At 40.8% G+C, this 18359-nt stretch overlaps 2 protein-coding genes across 2 annotated transcripts; both read right to left on the reverse strand.

The window, feature by feature from the left end:
- LOC132104162 (protein asteroid homolog 1-like) lies at window positions 1–7220 on the reverse strand. Its single transcript, XM_059509420.1, has 5 exons — window positions 7091–7220; window positions 3384–4769; window positions 3096–3309; window positions 2768–2960; window positions 1–1434 (listed from the first exon to the last, which is right to left on the reverse strand). Exons 2-5 carry the CDS (start codon window positions 4752–4754, stop codon window positions 1086–1088), a joined length of 2127 nt encoding a protein of 708 aa, XP_059365403.1. The 5' UTR covers window positions 4755–4769; window positions 7091–7220; the 3' UTR covers window positions 1–1085.
- A 901-nt stretch (window positions 7221–8121) lies between these two features.
- Window positions 8122–18041, reverse strand: LOC132104163 (KAT8 regulatory NSL complex subunit 1-like). Its single transcript, XM_059509421.1, has 12 exons — window positions 16331–18041; window positions 15425–15566; window positions 15272–15345; window positions 15029–15194; window positions 14741–14891; window positions 14131–14325; window positions 13649–13764; window positions 13437–13558; window positions 11048–11174; window positions 10817–10920; window positions 9773–9941; window positions 8122–9461 (listed from the first exon to the last, which is right to left on the reverse strand). The coding sequence occupies exons 1-12, from the start codon at window positions 18022–18024 to the stop codon at window positions 9153–9155; spliced, it is 3369 nt and encodes a 1122-aa protein (XP_059365404.1). The 5' UTR covers window positions 18025–18041; the 3' UTR covers window positions 8122–9152.
- Between the last annotated feature and the right edge of the window lie 318 nt (window positions 18042–18359).

Below are 18359 nucleotides of genomic sequence, written 5' to 3' on the forward strand. Positions count from 1 at the left end.
CACATTTGAACATAATATTCTTTTAATAATCCATGTGGATTTGCATTTTATTACAAAGATGAATTATAATTCATTTTCAATTCATATTAAAACACCAGAACAAACAGGTCATGTTCAACAAACCTCATGAGATTAAAATTCATTGAGCAGCCCTGACATCATTGGGCAAGCCAATCAATTTGAAATAATGTTCACTTGTAAATTGCTTTTTCTACGTTTATGTTAACGTGTTTCCATTTAGAGTCTTTAATCATCAATATGACTTTTCATGTTTAGGTGCAATCAGACTTTTCAGAATCAAATACTTTGAAAAATAAATGACACTTTCACTCAATTAAAATTTACCTCAAGCCAATACATCCTTTTTATGCTAGAAACACTCACTTCTGCTACGAGATATGAAATTTAAGACAAGTCTCTTGTAAGGATGTGCCTTGATTGACATCCACTAGAGATGCACAATAACAATAAATCTGCACTTGGTAATTTGGCTATTAATTTCAGTCTGCAGGTAATTTCAGAGCGACAGCAAGGAAGCAAGCTGTTTTTAAAAAAAAAGAATGACACTGAAGGTTTCTACACCATATTAGTGTCTCAATGACACAATAATCAAGCTTTACATAATTAAGGAGAGGAATCTGGTCCACTTAAAAACATTAATTGCACTAGCCAAATTATCACCATAAATATTTAATAAAAAGGCATTGGTCCTAAAAGAGTCATTTGATAATATATAAAATCCACATTATTTTTCATAGAAGTTCATTCAATTAAATAGTATGAAAGACTACATGAAACATACCATTTTCATGATATAGCTGCAAAACAGATTAACTTAGTGCATGTAAAACAGCTCTCATAGTAAAACATTAAAAAACATTGTGTTTCCTGAAATGAAGTTGGTAAAAGCTACTCTCTTCGAAAAAAAAGTGGCACATCCTCAGCCATATAATACTTTTATAGTGAAAGGCAGCATAAGAACATAGATAAAACATATCTATCTCTGAAACTCTATGTTCTCCTCTCCTACACTCCTACACTAACCTTTCATATCTAATCGATAATTTCCCGCTCCCATTTCAAGCTCACCACTGCTGATCTTCGTCAAAAGTCAGCAGTGCAAACCTGTTGTCCAAAGCATTGTCTGAAGAGGTCATTGCTCTGCTTCTGTTGCCCCTCCTTCCTCCCCCACTGCCCCGCCCTCTCCCTTCATTGCCCCGCCCTCTCCCCTCGTGGCCCCTCCCTCTTTGTTGTGCAGGTCTCTGCCCCTCTCCTCTACCCCTGCTTGCTGCTGCTGCTGCAGGACCCGTCAATGCCTCAAGCAGGATGGAGTAGAGCTGCCAAGCAACGGCGTCCCCTGCAAGCAGAGACTCACACTGGTGACCCCCTCTTATGGCAGCCTCGAGACCATGCAGCAGAGTACCACTGAAAACCCTTTGAGAAACACAGTCACCAATATGATCAAATAAATATACTGTACATAATATACATAAATTAACATACTTATAAAACTCTTAAATAATAAAGTAATAATACTGTAATACACTTTTAATAATATTTTTAATATATCTAATCATATGAATTATGTAAATGTATATTTTTTATATATTTAATGTGATTTATCAAAAAATATTACATATTAATATAAAATTATTTTTAAATATTTTAAGTTATTACCATTACTTATATACATTTATATATAGTGTATTACACACTCAACGGCCACTTTATTAGGTCCACCTATTTAATTGCCTGGTAACACAAATTGCTAATCAGCCAATCACATGGCAGCAAATTAATGCATTTAGGCATCTAGATGTGGTGAAGATGACTTGCTGAAGCTTAAACCGAGCATCAGAATGGGGAAGAAAGGGGATTTCAGTGACTTTGAGCGCCCCATTTTAACGATCTAAATGCAAAGTGTAAAGCGCACTGCGCAGGTGCACTCAGGGCATGTCCAAATTCACTTTTGCTATTTTAACGACGGAAAAACGGTTGGCACGCCCGGGCACATGGTCTAAACGGGTTGTCCCTATTCTCTTAATGAGTAATGGGTGTTTTTTGGGTGTTACGTGCAATAAACCAATCAGAGTCTCATCTTCCATTCCTTTGAAGAGACAGTTGCACTCGTGCCATGACGGATTTGCTATTTACACAGTGGAATTTGGCAAGCGCAAAGACAGAACGCGTCTCCGAGATGAAACGGAGCTGCTCGTGTGCGAGCAAATAGTTTGTGTGCTGCTGTGCGTCCCTGTGTTTAATAAGCAGCGTGTACGCTCTTTAAGCAACAAAACATTGCGCCAGACTTTAGACCAGGTTTGAGTTGTACTTTATTAATATGACATTTCCTTTCATATAAAATATATATATATATATATATATATATATATATATATATATATATAATTCTAGTCTACATTCTGCAGTGTTATGGATTGTAGGCCAAAGGACACATGACCAGAACCCAGTACTAGCAAGGTGTACCTAATAAAGTGGCCAGTGAGTGTATAAAGTAATAGTATATGTGGGGAAAATACAACTATATACTACAATATAATCATATTTGTATAATATTTTTGGACAAAACAACTATATATTTAGTCCAAAAATATTACATACAAATATGATTATAGTTTAATTATTTTTTTCCATATACTATAATCTTTTTAGGGCAAATCTGATAAATGAAGAAGGTGATAATTTATTCAAAACAGCAGAGGAGAACTACAAAATATTTGACTGGGATTGTTTCATAGCCATACCCTACCAGGCACATTGAGGTTCAGGAAGCGGGAAACACAGTAACTGGTTCAGGAACAATGCTGCCCACATACATGACTGCCACTGGCTGAGCAAATGGGCCAAACCCACATCAAGACCCCTCCTTTGTCCTGGAATGACCCTTAGCTGAGATAATCTCTGACATACAGAAGCAGAAGCTTTGCTGCCAAATAATGGGTCTGCATGACAGAGAGAGCAAAACAATATATGAAGTGAAATAGATTTTATCTACAATTTATGTGAATTTCTCAATATATTTTTTCTCAAACCAAACACCTAAGATAGATGTTGAGTAAAAAATGGATCAGAGATACCGTTAGGATAGGCCCTTCTCCAGCAGAGATCCCCATACACAAGTCCCAACAATATGGCCTGCAGTAGATGATGACTGGCCTTTGGTTTACAGTTGTTCATCCAGAAATACGTCACACACACTGGAAGGCAAAGATGAGGGGGTAAAGGCTGTAAAACACTGTCCATCACACCGAGTGTTCCCAACAACACCTGCAGCCTTACTTGTGCAGACGCCTAAAATACAAAACCAAAAGGTAATTGGTTTAACAATATACAGACAATATTTATATGCAGAAATAGTTTCTCACCCTGTCAAGTGCCCCAAGAGTCAGCGATGGCACACAGTTTGGTCGGTGAGCCTCCACTGTGTTTTTCTTGAGATTCAGTTCTTGTCTGTCATACTCATCAACACATGGGATGTCACATTGCTGTCCTCCTTTACCCTGAGATTGTCTTCCCCTTCCTCTTCCTCTATGGGTGACTCCCTGTGGCGTCTGGCTATCCCGTCTTGCCTTTTCAAGCAGAAGGCTGTAGATGGTCTTTCGGATACTCAGTGAGCTTGTATGACTGCTAGGCAGGTGACTATTCTCCACCTGTGCAACCAGCAGAACCTTCTGGTGTACAAGCACATCCAAGACAAAGGACGAAAGCCTACCCGATGCAACCATCCTTAAAAGCCATTCAGGTTGAGAAACAAGTGCTGCTGGGAGCCCCTGGGCATCTGGAAGTGCAGGTTGGGGACTTGAGAAGTATTGAGCCAAACTGCTACTGTGAGGAAGCTGGTAGTCCTGTATTCCTGCGGAGAGCTGCGTACGTAAGGTTCCTTTCCGTTGTTCACCCAAAATCTCCAGGACTTCATCCTGAGCAACTACTGGGCTGGTAAACCGAGACAGCCACAGCAAAAAGCCTTCGATTCGAGGACTGGAACTTTGTCCGTACCTCCGACCGCAGGGTACTCTTTCGAATTCCACACGGCTGAAAAAAACCTCTGTTATTTTTGCAGGTGTGTAGTCGTTCCCGATGACAACAGCAAATAGAGGAAGGAGCTGCTTGTTCATGTGGTTGAAATGTGAGCAGAAGCGGTTCACGGTGAAATGGCGTGCAGGGATGTAGCGTTCTGTAGCCTTACCGCTGATGTTATTCCATTGAAAGAATGAAAATGGTAGGTAGCCACCTTTGAGGTCGAAGATGTAGAAGTCACTGTCATTGGTCAGAACTGGACATCCCCAGTGTTTGGCAAGAGAGGCTATTTCAAAATCAGCTTCGGAAATGCATTGAACGAAAGGTATGCCAAGCTCTGAAAGGACCTGTTTGAAGACTTCACATGTAAGCAGAGGGAGAACGCAGCCGTGCGATCCTCGGGAAAGAGCATTAGCCTGTCGAATCTTGCTTTGGGCTCTTTCCTGTAGTGTCTTGAACTTCTTGTCTGTCTGGTCCATCCCACCATCTAACACCACGAACGGCTGCACTCTGCATTCAGAAAGTGCTGCAAAAAACTGTCGAACCAACACCACAAATGTGTCATAGTCTCCACCCCGTGCCTGATCCAATCCAGAGTTGAAATATAATCGAAAATACAAGCTACACCCATCAATCACAAGGCAGCAGTCTCGCAGTCTCATATCTGTGAAGAACTGACCATTTCCTTCCACAAAACTTGTAAGTCCGTGAACCCCCATGATGCCACAGAAATGCTGCAAAGAAAACATAAAATGAACCAATAAAATGGGACAGTGAATTTTCCCAGATTTCCCCAATACTGGAAGATTCTTAATAACAACCTTTGTGTGTGTGTGTGTGTATCTTCAAGACAGTAGCCATGCATCTGTGTTGTGTCTTTTTTGTTATTAATTTATAATCATTTAATCAATCATAATTATTTATGTTTTAATCCTTTTTATTTGATTGATTTTTATTTTACTTACTGTCCTTGTGTTTTTATTGTTGTTTAGTCTGATGATTATGTGGTTTCAAGGGACATTTGTCTTCAACAGTTAGAGATAAAAGCAGGGCTTAATTTGTGCCGGAACAAGCCGGATCCAGATCCGGCACCTACGAAATCGCACAGCCTGGAGGAGACAGATCTCCTCTTATTCGCAAAGCAAGGGTAAACAAATAACTGTTTGAATAGTACAGCATTTTCTTTACTCAAACACTATGTCTGTAAAGGATAATGTCTTTGTGTGTTTGAAGATTGGAGAAGTAAGTTTTTTGCCATCTAGCCAATATACTTTTGTACGTTTTGAATATCCTGTGCATAAGCGCTTTATCGTTTATATCATGAGACATTGGCCAAGTTTACTAAACAAAAAGAGAAAAACTAATCGCACATATAGCAACAATAAACGTTATATAGCCTGTAAAAGGTGATGATAGCATATAATGCGCTGCACTTGCCTCAGACACGGAGAAAACACAGTTCTCCTCATTCGCCGGCCAAAGACTCCATTTGAGCTTGTTTTTCATATAGCCTAAAATATTTGATTTCACCCCCCTTTTCCCCCCCCCCCGCTGGGAGATTTGAGAAATGGGCCCTGTCCCAAATCGCGCACTTCATGTGGACTTTCGGTCTCGTGGACTTGAAATGCGCGTGCTCGCCGAGTCTACGAGTCTGTAGGCCGTCCCATTCAGCATTTTAACGCTCCGAAGTGTGCTCAGCAGCGCCCCCTTTGTACCCTTGAAGCGGTCTTCCGCGAAGCCCGCATAGAAGCAGGCTCCACGCACTTCAACTACCCAGGAATCCTTGCGAAAGACCAATCAGACAACAGATGGGAGGATATTTCGCTCACGGACTGTAAACATGGCTGAGAAGAGAATATTTAAGTGTAAAAGTATCAATGTTTTTTATGACATAGGCGTACATTTTACCAGTTGTTACTTACAGTTATACAAACATTATCGACCAGTTGATATCTCAAACATAATAATAGCGCGTTAAATAATACGATCGCATTATGATTCATTACATAAATAGAACCGAATGTCATGGCTTTATGAGTCATATAAACGTAGTATGAATATTGAAACCTATACATTTTTCTTAAACTCATTTTAATTTTGTGTTAAAATTTAACATTATGTATTATTATGTACAAATGTATTTATCATTTAAATAACCATGACATCTATTCTAATGCCCAGGTGGCATTTACAATTATAGAACTGTAAAAGCAGGCTGTGTATTTCACATGGACATATTATTTGGGAAATTAAAATTAATCCTGTTCTCTATGCTAAAGACTGTAATTTGTTTAATGATATTTGTGATATTTTTCTAATAAAGGGACTGATGAGATGACCTTTAAGTTTATTCAGCTCCGTATGGAGAGGGATAAGTCAACCAGACCTTCTTCCTGTTTCCGGCGTGACGATCGAGTCTGTCCCAAAATACCTCTCAATGCACCCTCGCGGACTCGCGCTAAGGGCCCTATAGGTCTACACTACATGACGTCACCGAAGTGTGGACTCTGAGGAAGTCCACAAGGCCGGAGTGTGCCATTTGGGACAGGGCCTTTAATGTTCGTAAAAATGAACAGTGTAATGTTTTCAGCGGGGTGGCAAGGACTTCGTTTAATTTTGCAATTGCCACCCCAACTAGCCCTCTGGCTCCGGCACAGCTTCAAATAAATCAGCAGCTACGTCTGTTTTTACACTTCTCAGCGCTGCAAAAACACGTTGAAATAGAAATCGATCTCCAGAGCGCAAACCATAGCTCATTGGATAGTTTTGCCAAATCTGCAATAAAATGCCATTATAACAGCTTTAACTTAGGGAGTTTTTGATTTAGTTTGAGGGTATTTTCAGCACCCTCTAGCACCCCTGTAGAACCGGGCCTGCTGTAAGAGGAGGAGTGACTGTCTAAGGCAGAGGAAGTGTCTGTCTGCAAAAGTTATAAATAAACCAAACATAGTGCTGTCCATTTTATAAAACAAGCACCCACTACTGCAATGTATATATAGCAATTTTTTTCCAGTCCTGAATTTTAAGCAAACATTTCTTAACAGGTTGTACTTACCAGAATGTTGTCAGGTGTTATTCTCTGTATTTTCTTCCCGCAGATCGATCCGCCTCGTGGTTCGTCATTTGGACGTGACAGACTATTTTAGCGCATTAGCGCCACCTGGTGTTATGGAAGAGAGCGCTGTTGTCCCGCTGTGTAAAGCGCATTTATTGGTTATTAAATCCTTAAAATGTATGGAAGGATAACAATGCTGCAAACCGGTTAATACAAGTTTATACAGGAATTTAATGTGTTAGGGAAGGAATCAAAAGACAGAAAAAATCATAAAACGCGATACTTTTAAAATAGCAAGTGCGTTTAATTTATATTGTTCATATTAATATTACTGTGATTCATTTCATCTAGCTGACGCTTTTATCCAAAGCGACTTACAATTGCTGTATATGTCAGAGGTTGCACGCCTCTGGAGCAACTAGGGTTAAGTGTTTTGCTCAGGGATACATTGCTCACAGTGGATTCGAACCCAGGTCTGTCAGACCAATGGCATGCGTCTTATCCACAGCGCCAGCGCCACCCCTATTATTAATAATTAATATTAATAATTAACATTGTTCAGAGGCGTAACCAGGTCTTTGTCTACCAGTGTATATTTTTTATGAGTAAAAGTTACTGATCTATAATATACAATCATTATATAGATAAGTGGTAAAAGTATACTTAAATGTTACTTTTGTGTCTTTCCATTTAAAATCACCATCTTCTTCAATGTATGAAGACGCCAAGATCTCCTTTGTGTAGTACAGAATAAAGGAAATGGGTCGGTACTCCATGGGGCAAGTAAACGATGACAAAAACAAAACAAAACAATTGTATACATATATAATAACAATGAATAAATGAAATATTTATGAAATATTATTATCCCTTTAGGACAAATAGGCAGGAATATGAAGCCCATTTTCAACAGATGTCATCATTTGAATTCTCAGAATTATTATTGTCTCATAATAATTAAACTTTGTGTAATGTTTTTTTAAAAATGCTCTTCCATACAGGAACATAAGTAAATAAGCATCAAGCAAAAGTAGTTTGCATTTGTGTTTACTCCTTTTATTATGTCTTTGCATTGAGATCATCATGTGCGTTTCAAATATAACTTCCATTTATTTTTATCTTCTCCTGTTGTGTTCCTACAAAATGATGTTTTTATTCACCAAGACTACCCCCTAATGCAGCAGTACCACAGACCTGTCTAAATCACACACACACACACACACACACACACACACACACACACACACACACACACACACAAACTCTCTGATTAACACAAAAACTATCACTCTTCCTTTAACATAATATACACACATAGAATGTCATATGTAAATAATAATAAAAAATACTTCTTGTGTTGAGCCCAAAAGGGAGGAGGAAAGACATGGGTAGCATCCCAGAGAGCATGTAACAGAATTGAAATGCTATGATTCTTAGGCAGTATGCATACATCTCTGCAGAATACATACAATAAAACACATGAATAAGGTAACCAAGTCACAGAATATGAAGATAATATGTAGGGCCTTAAATGGAGATCAAGAACCAAGAGTTTTCAAGTTGGGTTTGTTCCATGTTGGCGTGACATTGTTATCTGTGAAAACAGCATAGAGCTTTAAACAAGGATTTAACTAAAACACAAAATGACTGACTGACATAGCTGGAGAAAAAGCTTTAGACGTGTCAAAAAAAATGAATAAACAACGGAAAAACAGACACCATCTGTTCATTACAGTAGCATCAGATTGAACGGCAGCTGTATCGGGGGCAGGCTGGTGAAGAAGAGTTTAAAGGATGTATAAGGAAGGACCAGAGATGCTCACTGTCAAACTGGGCTGTTGGTGAAGATGCACTTGTTATTGGGCGAATGAGTGAAGGTTTAAGGGGAAGATTATAAATAATAGGCTCTGTGGTTTTATGTAAGGCTCCAGAGGGTTCAGGGAATGAGCTAAGGATGTAAAGACACTAAGGTGCTCGTGTTTAGATAAAAGGGTCAATGGCATTGGGAGCTGTGGTTTTGTTCTCATACTAGAGCAGAAAAAACAGTTGGACAAATGATGGGCTATGATAAAGGAGAGGGTGAGTGTAAGGAAAGAGGAAGTGTGGGAGAATCCTGAGCTGTAGAGACTGTCGTCGGGGTGGCTGGTTTGCAGGACAGTGTGTGAGGGGTGGCTCGCTCTGTGCCTGAGTGCTGCTGAGGGGTCCTCGGGGAGAGCTCCAGGCTGCCCACAGAGATGCCCGAGTCCGTGCTTTGGCTGCGGCCGCTGGCGGTGCACGGGTCCTCGTCGGGCTCCGCCTCTTCCTCCTCCTGCAGCCAATGAAGTTCTGACTCCTGCAAGGGGAACGACCGGCGTTCCCATGGCAGCGCAGTCTGCAAGTGTAGAAGAAGATGATTCATTGAGGTTATTAAACTCCAAAACACTGGGTTTATTATATGCATATATATTCTCTCACAATGTAAAGAATATTAAGCATATATATCTTTCAGGATTCACAAATAGCCCCCAAAAGAAGACTCAATGATTTAACGATACATGGAGAAATAGAAAAAGGCAGACTTTTTTTTTAACTACAGGATGTTCTTCCAACTAAATAATTGCCATGGTTACAGCAATAATAAAGTTGAACAGAACATTAAGTCCTCCTCCTCTCTCTCTCTCTCTCTTTCTCACATGCACACACCTGCTGTTCATCCTCAGCCTGGCTGAAGGGATCCTCCGCTCCAGTACAGAAGGCACTGCATGGCGAGACATCTCCTTCTGCAAAATGACTTTGCCTGGAATCTGGAGAGCCAGGTGTCTGCTCCAATCCCCTGGAGCTCTTCCCATCCCCATGGTAGGAGGAAGAAGATCTGAGGGAGGAAGTCAAGCAGAGACCGCAGCTTCCTGCAGTTTTGACATGCTATACTTCATTTAAAACTATTTTAAAACTACCCACTGGATTATGGCCACATATTAATCGAGAGAGTGCTTAAAATAGCTGTATATTTAAGCTTCAGTACCAAACTAACAATCTGTAAATTTTAACCTACATTCTTGAAGTTATTTGCCAACTACACAAATACATATTTTATGTAAAAGTTGTGATGTGACATCACATTGACCATTCATGCAATCTGTTTCTAACTTCTATTGCAGAAATTTGAGGTCTGCAAGATGTTTGTTAATGGTTTCTGAAAGAAGTCTCTTATGCTAACCAAGGCTGCATTTAGGTGATAAAAAATACAGTAAAAACAGTAATATTGTGAATTACAGTTTTAATATTTTAAAGTATAATTTATTCATGTGATAGAAAAAAAATAATTTTAGCAGCTATTATGCCTTTTCAGGATTCTTTTAAATAAATATCTTTGTAATATTATGAATGTCTTTACTATCATTTGGTCAAATTTAATGCACCCTTGCTGAATAAAAAAAAATAAAAAAAATAATATATATATATATATATATATAATTTTTTTTATTTTTTATTTGATATTCTTTTTGTGGTTTTTCTTTTATGTCATTTAATATTTTAATTATTTTTGGAATTTGTTTCACCCTCATAAGCCTAGTGGCTTAATATGTTGGAGAATGTGCCCTAAAAGCTTATCTATCTCTAACCCATTGAGTTTAATATTCCAAACATACAGCACTTTAAAAATATTTAATTAAAAATCGATCCCTGTTGTTAAAAGACATTATACTGACACCCGTTTAAATATTCTCCATCACATATGCCTCTCACCTGCCCCAGCGACGTCTGCGAGCCCAGCTCCCCCACCGACTCCTCTCTCTGCTCTCACACACTGCATGGCGCCTCAGAAAAACAGTGTCAGAGAGATCCTCCACCTATTCAAACATTGCAAACAAGTATTGTCATACTAATACAGCGATAATTTTCAATGGTAGGCAAAATACCAGGTATGTTTCTGAGAAAGCATGTAAAAAAAAAAAAACTTGTTAAAGGCATACACACCTCTCCCTCCTCATTGTCCAGTCCTTCCCCATTGGGCTGGTACTGTGTGTTATTGTAACTGAACAACAGGGCATGTGCCCCTTCCTGATTTTTAGAGAGCGCTGAGAGAGAGTCCAGCTCCCTCCAGCTAAACACATGACATAGGACACACATTTTTCATCAACGATAGTGCTAGACTTATATATCAGCCAACAATTTAAGACTATCAGGATCAGTCAAAAAAATAAAATAAAAAATAAAATAAAAAATAAAAAACCTGCTAGCTTGGCCAATTAACAGAAGTGACAGCTTCTCTCTCTCACATACCAAATCTACTAAAAGCTATGTCAACAATGACAATTTTTTTAAGTAAATGTAGTGTAAAATAAGAGTTTGTTTAATCATTTGCTCCCAGATGTTGTGTATATTTTGCGTGTGTGTATGTGTGTGTGTGTGTGTGTGTGTGTGTGTGTGTGTGTATGTGTATATATATATATATATATATACAACCCGAATTCCGGAAAAGTTGGGACGTTTTTTAAATTTTAATAAAATGAAAACTAAAAGACTTTCAAATCACATGAGCCAATATTTTATTCACAATAGAACATAGATAACATAGCAAATGTTTAAACTGAGAAAGTTTACAATTTTTTGCACAAAATGAGCTCATTTCAATTTTGATTTCTGCTACAGGTCTCAAAATAGTTGGGACGGGGCATGTTTACCATGGTGTAGCATCTCCTTTTCTTTTCAAAACAGTTTGAAGACGTCTGGGCATTGAGGCTATGAGTTGCTGGAGTTTTGCTGCTGGAATTTGGTCCCATTCTTGCCTTATATAGATTTCCAGCTGCTGAAGAGTTCGTGGTCGTCTTTGATGTATTTTTCGTTTAATGATGCGCCAAATGTTCTCTATAGGTGAAAGATCTGGACTGCAGGCAGGCCAGGTTAGCACCCGGACTCTTCTACGACGAAGCCATGCTGTTGTTATAGCTGCAGTATGTGGTTTTGCATTGTCCTGCTGAAATAAACAAGGCCTTCTCTGAAATAGACGTTGTTTGGAGGGAAGCATATGTTGCTCTAAAACCTTTATATACCTTTCAGCATTCACAGAGCCTTCCAAAACATGCAAGCTGCCCATACCGTATGCACTTATGCACCCCCATACCATCAGAGATGCTGGCTTTTGAACTGAACGCTGATAACATGCTGGAAGGTCTCCCTCCTCTTTAGCCCGGAGGACACGGCGTCCGTGATTTCCAACAAGAATGTCAAATTTGGACTCGTCTGACCATAAAACACTATTCCACTTTGAAATAGTCCATTTTAAATGAGCCTTGGCCCACAGGACACGACGGCGCTTCTGGACCATGTTCACATATGGCTTCCTTTTTGCATGATAGAGCTTTAGTTGGCATCTGCTGATGGCACGGCGGATTGTGTTTACCGACAGTGGTTTCTGAAAGTATTCCTGGGCCCATTTAGTAATGTCATTGACACAATCATGCCGATGAGTGATGCAGGGTCGTCTGAGAGCCCGAAGACCACAGGCATCCAATAAAGGTCTCCGGCCTTGTCCCTTACGCACAGAGATTTCTCCAGTTTCTCTGAATCTTTTGATGATGTTATGCACTGTAGATGATGAGATTTGCAAAGCCTTTGCAATTTGACGTTGAGGAACATTGTTTTTAAAGTTTTCCACAATTTTTTTACGCAGTCTTTCACAGATTGGAGAGCCTCTGCCCATCTTTACTTCTGAGAGACTCTGCTTCTCTAAGACAAAGCTTTTATAGCTAATCATGTTACAGACCTGATATCAATTAACTTAATCATTAGATGTTCTCCCAGCTGAATCTTTTCAAAACTGCTTGCTTTTTTAGCCATTTGTTGCCCCCGTGCCAACTTTTTTGAGACCTGTAGCAGGCATTAAATTTTAAATGAGCTAATTAAGTGGATAAAAGTGTAAAATTTCTCCGTTTAAACATTTGCTACGTTATCTATGTTCTATTGTGAATAAAATATTGGCTCATGTGATTTGAAATTTGAAAAAAACGTCCCAACTTTTCTGGAATATATATATATATATATATATATATATATATATATTAGTACGATCTTGTCGGTCACTGTTGCACTACATGCTTATGTAACTAGACTGGCTCCAGTTTGGTATGTACCTGTAATACTTTATAAACGATGGGTCACAAGGAAACTGTGGATACTTGCCAATGTGTTTGAAAAACATTTATGGGAAATTACTTTAAACCAAAGCCACTTTATACAATGGCTATCTGACAAAAGAACAACATGCTTCAAATGTTAAATGTTTATTGTGTAATCGCTCATTCTTGTCATATTTTTGAGTAAGTACTAAGTAGTACATATTCATATTCAGTGGCATTATTTGTACCTTGGGGTGATGATTTCCTTGTATTGTAATCTTTGTACTCGTGCTCCTAGTCCAGCCAGGCCCAAAGGCATCACCAGGTTGTCGATGTCAAATGAGCTTTCTGCTCTCCTCCTTCGCAAAGGCTGAGGAACAAGAGAGAGGTTTAGGAAGCCATCCACAACACATAGAATTGTGAGCTGCTGACATTTTGCTTTTTTTTTTACCAGATGTACCTGAGTGGGTGTGTCTGTCATTGGGGGTGTTGCTGGCAGAGTGGGCAAATCTAGAGCTTGTGGATGAAGACAGTTGGGAATAATCACTCCCCTCTGACTTCTGCTTCCAGCACCACCTACAAAAGCATTTTTGTTAACTTCTTAAAAATGGTTCAAATATTTTAATCTTTTTGCTCAACAAAGTTGCAATCTGTTTCCACAAGTTATTGGATGGATAGGAAGTTCAGAAGAACAGCATTTAATTGTAAAATTTAATTGTAAAAACAATGTTAATTGCAAATAAATATCTTTACGGTTTGTCCATGATGTTATATATATATATATGTGTGTAATGTTATCAATATAAATGTGTTTACTGCTGAAAGAAAGCCCTAATTTCTTATTATATATAAAACTTACTGTTACCTTCAAACATTTGAGCAGTAGTGTAATACAGACTGTTTTTGTGTGTTGATATAAGTGACAATATATATTTCACCCACCAGGTGTGTTAAATAGAGGAGGCAGTGCGTTGTGCGGACGAGGACAAACTAGTCTCCTCCTCATTCTCCCAACTTGTCCCTGGCCCCGTCTCCCTGGCCAAGAGGACATTGATGACATGTCTGTCCACTGTAGTGAATTCTGAGAGTGGTGCCCGGCCAGCGGGCGTATCCCACAATGCAGTGCAAGGGGTGAATCTGCAATGGAGGAAATTCAAAGTATAAGGACACTAAAGCCACACTTATACACACACACACACCCTATATATAAATTCAACCGTAAGTATATATAATACATACATACATTATATTATTATCTTTCAATAATATATAATTAAATAATTATAATTTAATATATAAGTATATAAATAAGAAAATTCCACAATGTCAACAATCGTAAAATGAAAGCCACGCAGGATACTTTCAAGGACATTGATCTAAAAAAAAAAAAAAACACACATTTAAACAACCTTGTACAGTTTGTACTGTTGAAATTCAAGCTAAATATAGATGGATTTAAATAATATACAACTTAACACAATTCTGCGCTTTCACACAGAAAACAAAAAACTAATAATCTTGAGATTATACAGAGAGAAAATCCCAATTTCACCTGATGGCATTGAGAGGACAGGGTGAACAGACATATCGAGCCAGGTCTGACGCATCCACAGATGCTTGATGTCTGAGGGGGAGCGAGGAGTAGCACCAGCACATAACACACACACAGCCGGTGGTTCACACCAGCACTGTAATGAAACTTCCTGAGAGGGACACACAAATTCATGAATTCAGCATTGAGTCCTGTTTTTTATCTTCTCTTCAAGGCATCATTCAAAATGAAGAGCAGCCAATAATAATAAAAGTTATTGTGCAACAGAAAAGAAGCAACTGACTTCACCTTTGACCCCAGCTCTGTGCAGTCTTCCAGGCGAACGAGTCTGTGATGTCGTTGCCAGAGTAACGGTCGAACCCGTGCGGCAGAAGGTGGAGGACTGGGCATAGTTTGTGGAGAGGTGGTGTCTTCTGTCTGCCACTTCCTGTTAGGATCACCAGCAGAGGACAGCCTAGGGGGTAGTGCAATAGTACATTAAATGTCAAACCAAAAATCAACCAGTGTGTGTTTGTATGCAAGTCTACTGACTTGAAGTTGTGTGATGCGGAGGAGGGGTTTGATGCTCTGAGGGGTGTGTCAGGGACAAAGTAAGTGGACCGAACCTGGATGAAACATCAAAAATACAGATGAGTCAAACCACCTATAATAACTGAAAAATATACAAACTTTCACCCGAAATACCTTTCCCTGTCGAATATGTGTGTAAAGCTCTGTCAGCGCACGGATCCGATACTCAAGCTCTGATACTTGAGTCTGCAGCCACACCCACCTGCTGCCAAGCCACGCCCTACTCTCTGCCCACTGCCATTCTTTGCCAGTGACACTAAAAGAGAAAAAACTAAATATTGAGTAAATGCATAAAACACATGATCTTGGCGTTGCTGGTGCCATGGTGTACTGTTCAAGCTACAGGAATGCAAAAACATTGCAAGTGGACCATTTTGGAGGTCCTAAAAAATTGAGGATGAAGCTTCTTCTGACCCATTTTTATTCCCAACAGCCAGGCGTGAAATGGCTTGATAGCCTCCCAATATGGGAGCCATGAATCAACAGCCAGTGCAGCATGTACACTGCAAAGTACAATGGGGATTCAAAAGGCAACACCAACATGCAATGACTCATCTAAAACTTTTCTACATATGTGCATGTAGGTGTACATGCATGTATATACAGGCACGCTGAGCACTTAAAGGAACAATCTCCCCCAAACTGAAAGTTGTCATGACTTACACACCCATATGTCTTTCCAAATCTGTATGCATTTATTTTCTTTGCTGAACACAAAAGAATGAATGTATTTTGAAGAATGATTATAACCAGTTTTGGTTCCCATTGACTTCCATTTTATAAAAATACTGAAAGTCTTACACAAAAAAACAAATGCATACAGGTTTGGATCAACATGAGGTTGAGTAAATGATGACAGAATGTTTTTGGATGGACTATCCTTTAACACTGGGTTATTTTGCTCCATCTTGTGCCTGGGCCTTTTTTATATTTGGCATCTCATGATGGAAAAAAAAAACATTACTTAACTCTGGGTTAAGAGATCTTAACCTGAGGTTAAGCAAAGTGATAAAAGCTTACATTGATTTTATTGGCAGTGGCCTAAAGCGATGACCCCCTCTCTCCAATCCCTCATCTTCCTCACTGTCACTGTCACCTCCGGAGCTGCTGGCCGTGTGGTCCGAGTCCAGGGTGCTCTCAGCAGTCCGAAGGATCTCGCTGCAGCTGCGTGCCAGCCTGCTCAGCTCGGCTGAGTTTCTGGATATAGCACTGGGCCTTCTGGTGCAGCTCAACCCCAGCCTCCTGTGTAGGCCATGCAGCTGCTGCATGACATGCCTCTCCACCTGCTTCACCTGTATGGCATGCAGGCGCCGCCAGAGGTGGTCGGTACGACCCTCCAGCTCTGCCTGCCTGCGCTCGGCTTCACCCTTCACTGCCTCTATTTGCTCCATGCTGGGGCCCTCAGTCCCATGTGCATCAATAACCACACCTGTATGGTCACACTTCGGTGGCTCTGGCTCTGTCCCGTTAGGAGGGCCACTCTCAGACTGAGGAGAAATGATAGAGAGGCCACACAGGGGCTTTTTTACACAATCACGTAGGTCGGGCTCAGCTTGGAGGGAGGATTGCAGTGGGAGGCTATTGTGAGGGGCACCATTTCCGCTGACCCCGTTGTTATAGTTGGCAGAGCTGGAAAGAAAGGAGCGCACCCTGTACAGTCTGACGCGTCCCTTCGCCGTCCTGCATGTGGGCAGCTGGGCACTTTCATCAGGCGGGCACGTTGCGAAATTAATTTTTTGGGCCACGGTCGTTATTTCGCAGTGGTTACGACGTAAAAAAGTGCGCCTGAAAGTCTCGGCAGTGCTCGCGGAGCTCTTCACATGAGCTTCACCATTGGAACCAACGCGGGCCGCGGCGTCCGAGCTGCCGCAGTACGTGCCCGAGAAACACACCCTCTTGGAGGCTCGGGTTAAACTGCCTCCCCGGCGCTTGATGACCGCGGGCTCGGAATTCCCGTGACCACACCTTGCAGCGACTGTCAACATCGCGTGCGCGGTCTCGGCGTGAGCCGTGTGTCCTCGTCGGGCTCTCGCGGTGCGCACCGGCGGCAGTCTCGCGCTCGCTCTGCGCTCGTCCCTTCTTGACTTAGCGCTCATGAAACACCGCAAGCCAGCTCCTTCATGATCAATATTAATGGTGTTATCCTCGCCCGCTCCAGTGCTTTGTCTACAAAAACGCCCGCGTCCTCCGCCGTATTCCCCCGAATCCGCGCATTCGTCTCCCTCCCGTGTGATATCAGCAGCGCCGTTCGTAAAATATCCCTCCTCGTTCATTTTCTGGGCCGGATCTGCATCGCTGGAGGTGGCATCGTCCCATTCGCGGAACGCCTGGGCCTCGGCTACGCTGCTCCCCCTGTCTGAGCTCCGCACTGGGGCAGCGCTGGTGGCTGTGGCCGCAGCGGCCGAGCTTCCGTCACCGCTGACGGGCTCACCGCAGCCTCCTCCCCCGCAGCAGCGACTGGCGCTATGCGGACACCCGGCCCCGCAGATCTCCACTCCAGGCCCTGCTGCACTAACGCTCATTTTATTCCGATTGCAGTAATAATACATCGCTGTGTCGTTGGCATGGCCGGGTGTGACATACAACGAAGCTCCCTTAACGTATTTTTTTTTTCTTTTTCGAAAGGAAGACGGGCTTCTCTTTTCACCCGTCTTGCCTTTCCCTGCACTGCTGGCTGTCTCCAACACTCCCTGTTCCCACTGAGCATGCGCCATTCACTGGCCCGTCCTTCAAGTAAAGAATTAGGGGTATTTCAAAAACTAGTTCACATTATACATTTTTTCACATGTCCTGGGTTGATCTTAATTGCTTGCAGTATTAAGTTTTTAAGGACACATACATCATTTATCTAAGGTCGTCTGAACGTCTGGTTTGAAAAAAGTAGTGTTCAAGGACAGCTGCATTTCGACATTCATAACAATGAAAACAACATGATATGATTTGTACTATGATGGACCCTTTTTTTTTTTACATTTCTCCGATTTTATTATATTTGTATATGTAGCAGCAATTAAAAATAAGAAACGGTATATATATATATATATATTTA

The sequence above is a fragment of the Carassius carassius genome, chromosome 25 (assembly GCF_963082965.1).
Source record: "Carassius carassius chromosome 25, fCarCar2.1, whole genome shotgun sequence".
Lineage (NCBI taxonomy): Eukaryota > Metazoa > Chordata > Actinopteri > Cypriniformes > Cyprinidae > Carassius > Carassius carassius.

Bases quoted from the DNA above. Each gene is read 5' to 3' on its own strand.
- LOC132104162 (XM_059509420.1), bottom strand. From the start codon at position 4,754: ATGGGGGTTCACGGACTTACAAGTTTTGTGGAAGGAAATGGTCAGTTC. The intron at 2,961-3,095 runs GTATCTCTGATC...TCTGTCATGCAG, and splicing joins GAGAAGGGCCTATCCTAACG to ACCCATTATTTGGCAGCAAA. The intron at 1,435-2,767 runs GTAGGGTATGGC...TGTTTCTCAAAG, and splicing joins CCTGAACCTCAATGTGCCTG to GGTTTTCAGTGGTACTCTGC.
- LOC132104163 (XM_059509421.1), bottom strand. From the start codon at position 18,024: ATGGCGCATGCTCAGTGGGAACAGGGAGTGTTGGAGACAGCCAGCAGT. The intron at 14,326-14,740 runs GTGAAATTGGGA...CCTCCATTGCAG, and splicing joins TGTCCTCTCAATGCCATCAG to ATTCACCCCTTGCACTGCAT. The intron at 13,559-13,648 runs GTACATCTGGTA...CTTGTTCCTCAG, and splicing joins TGACAGACACACCCACTCAG to CCTTTGCGAAGGAGGAGAGC.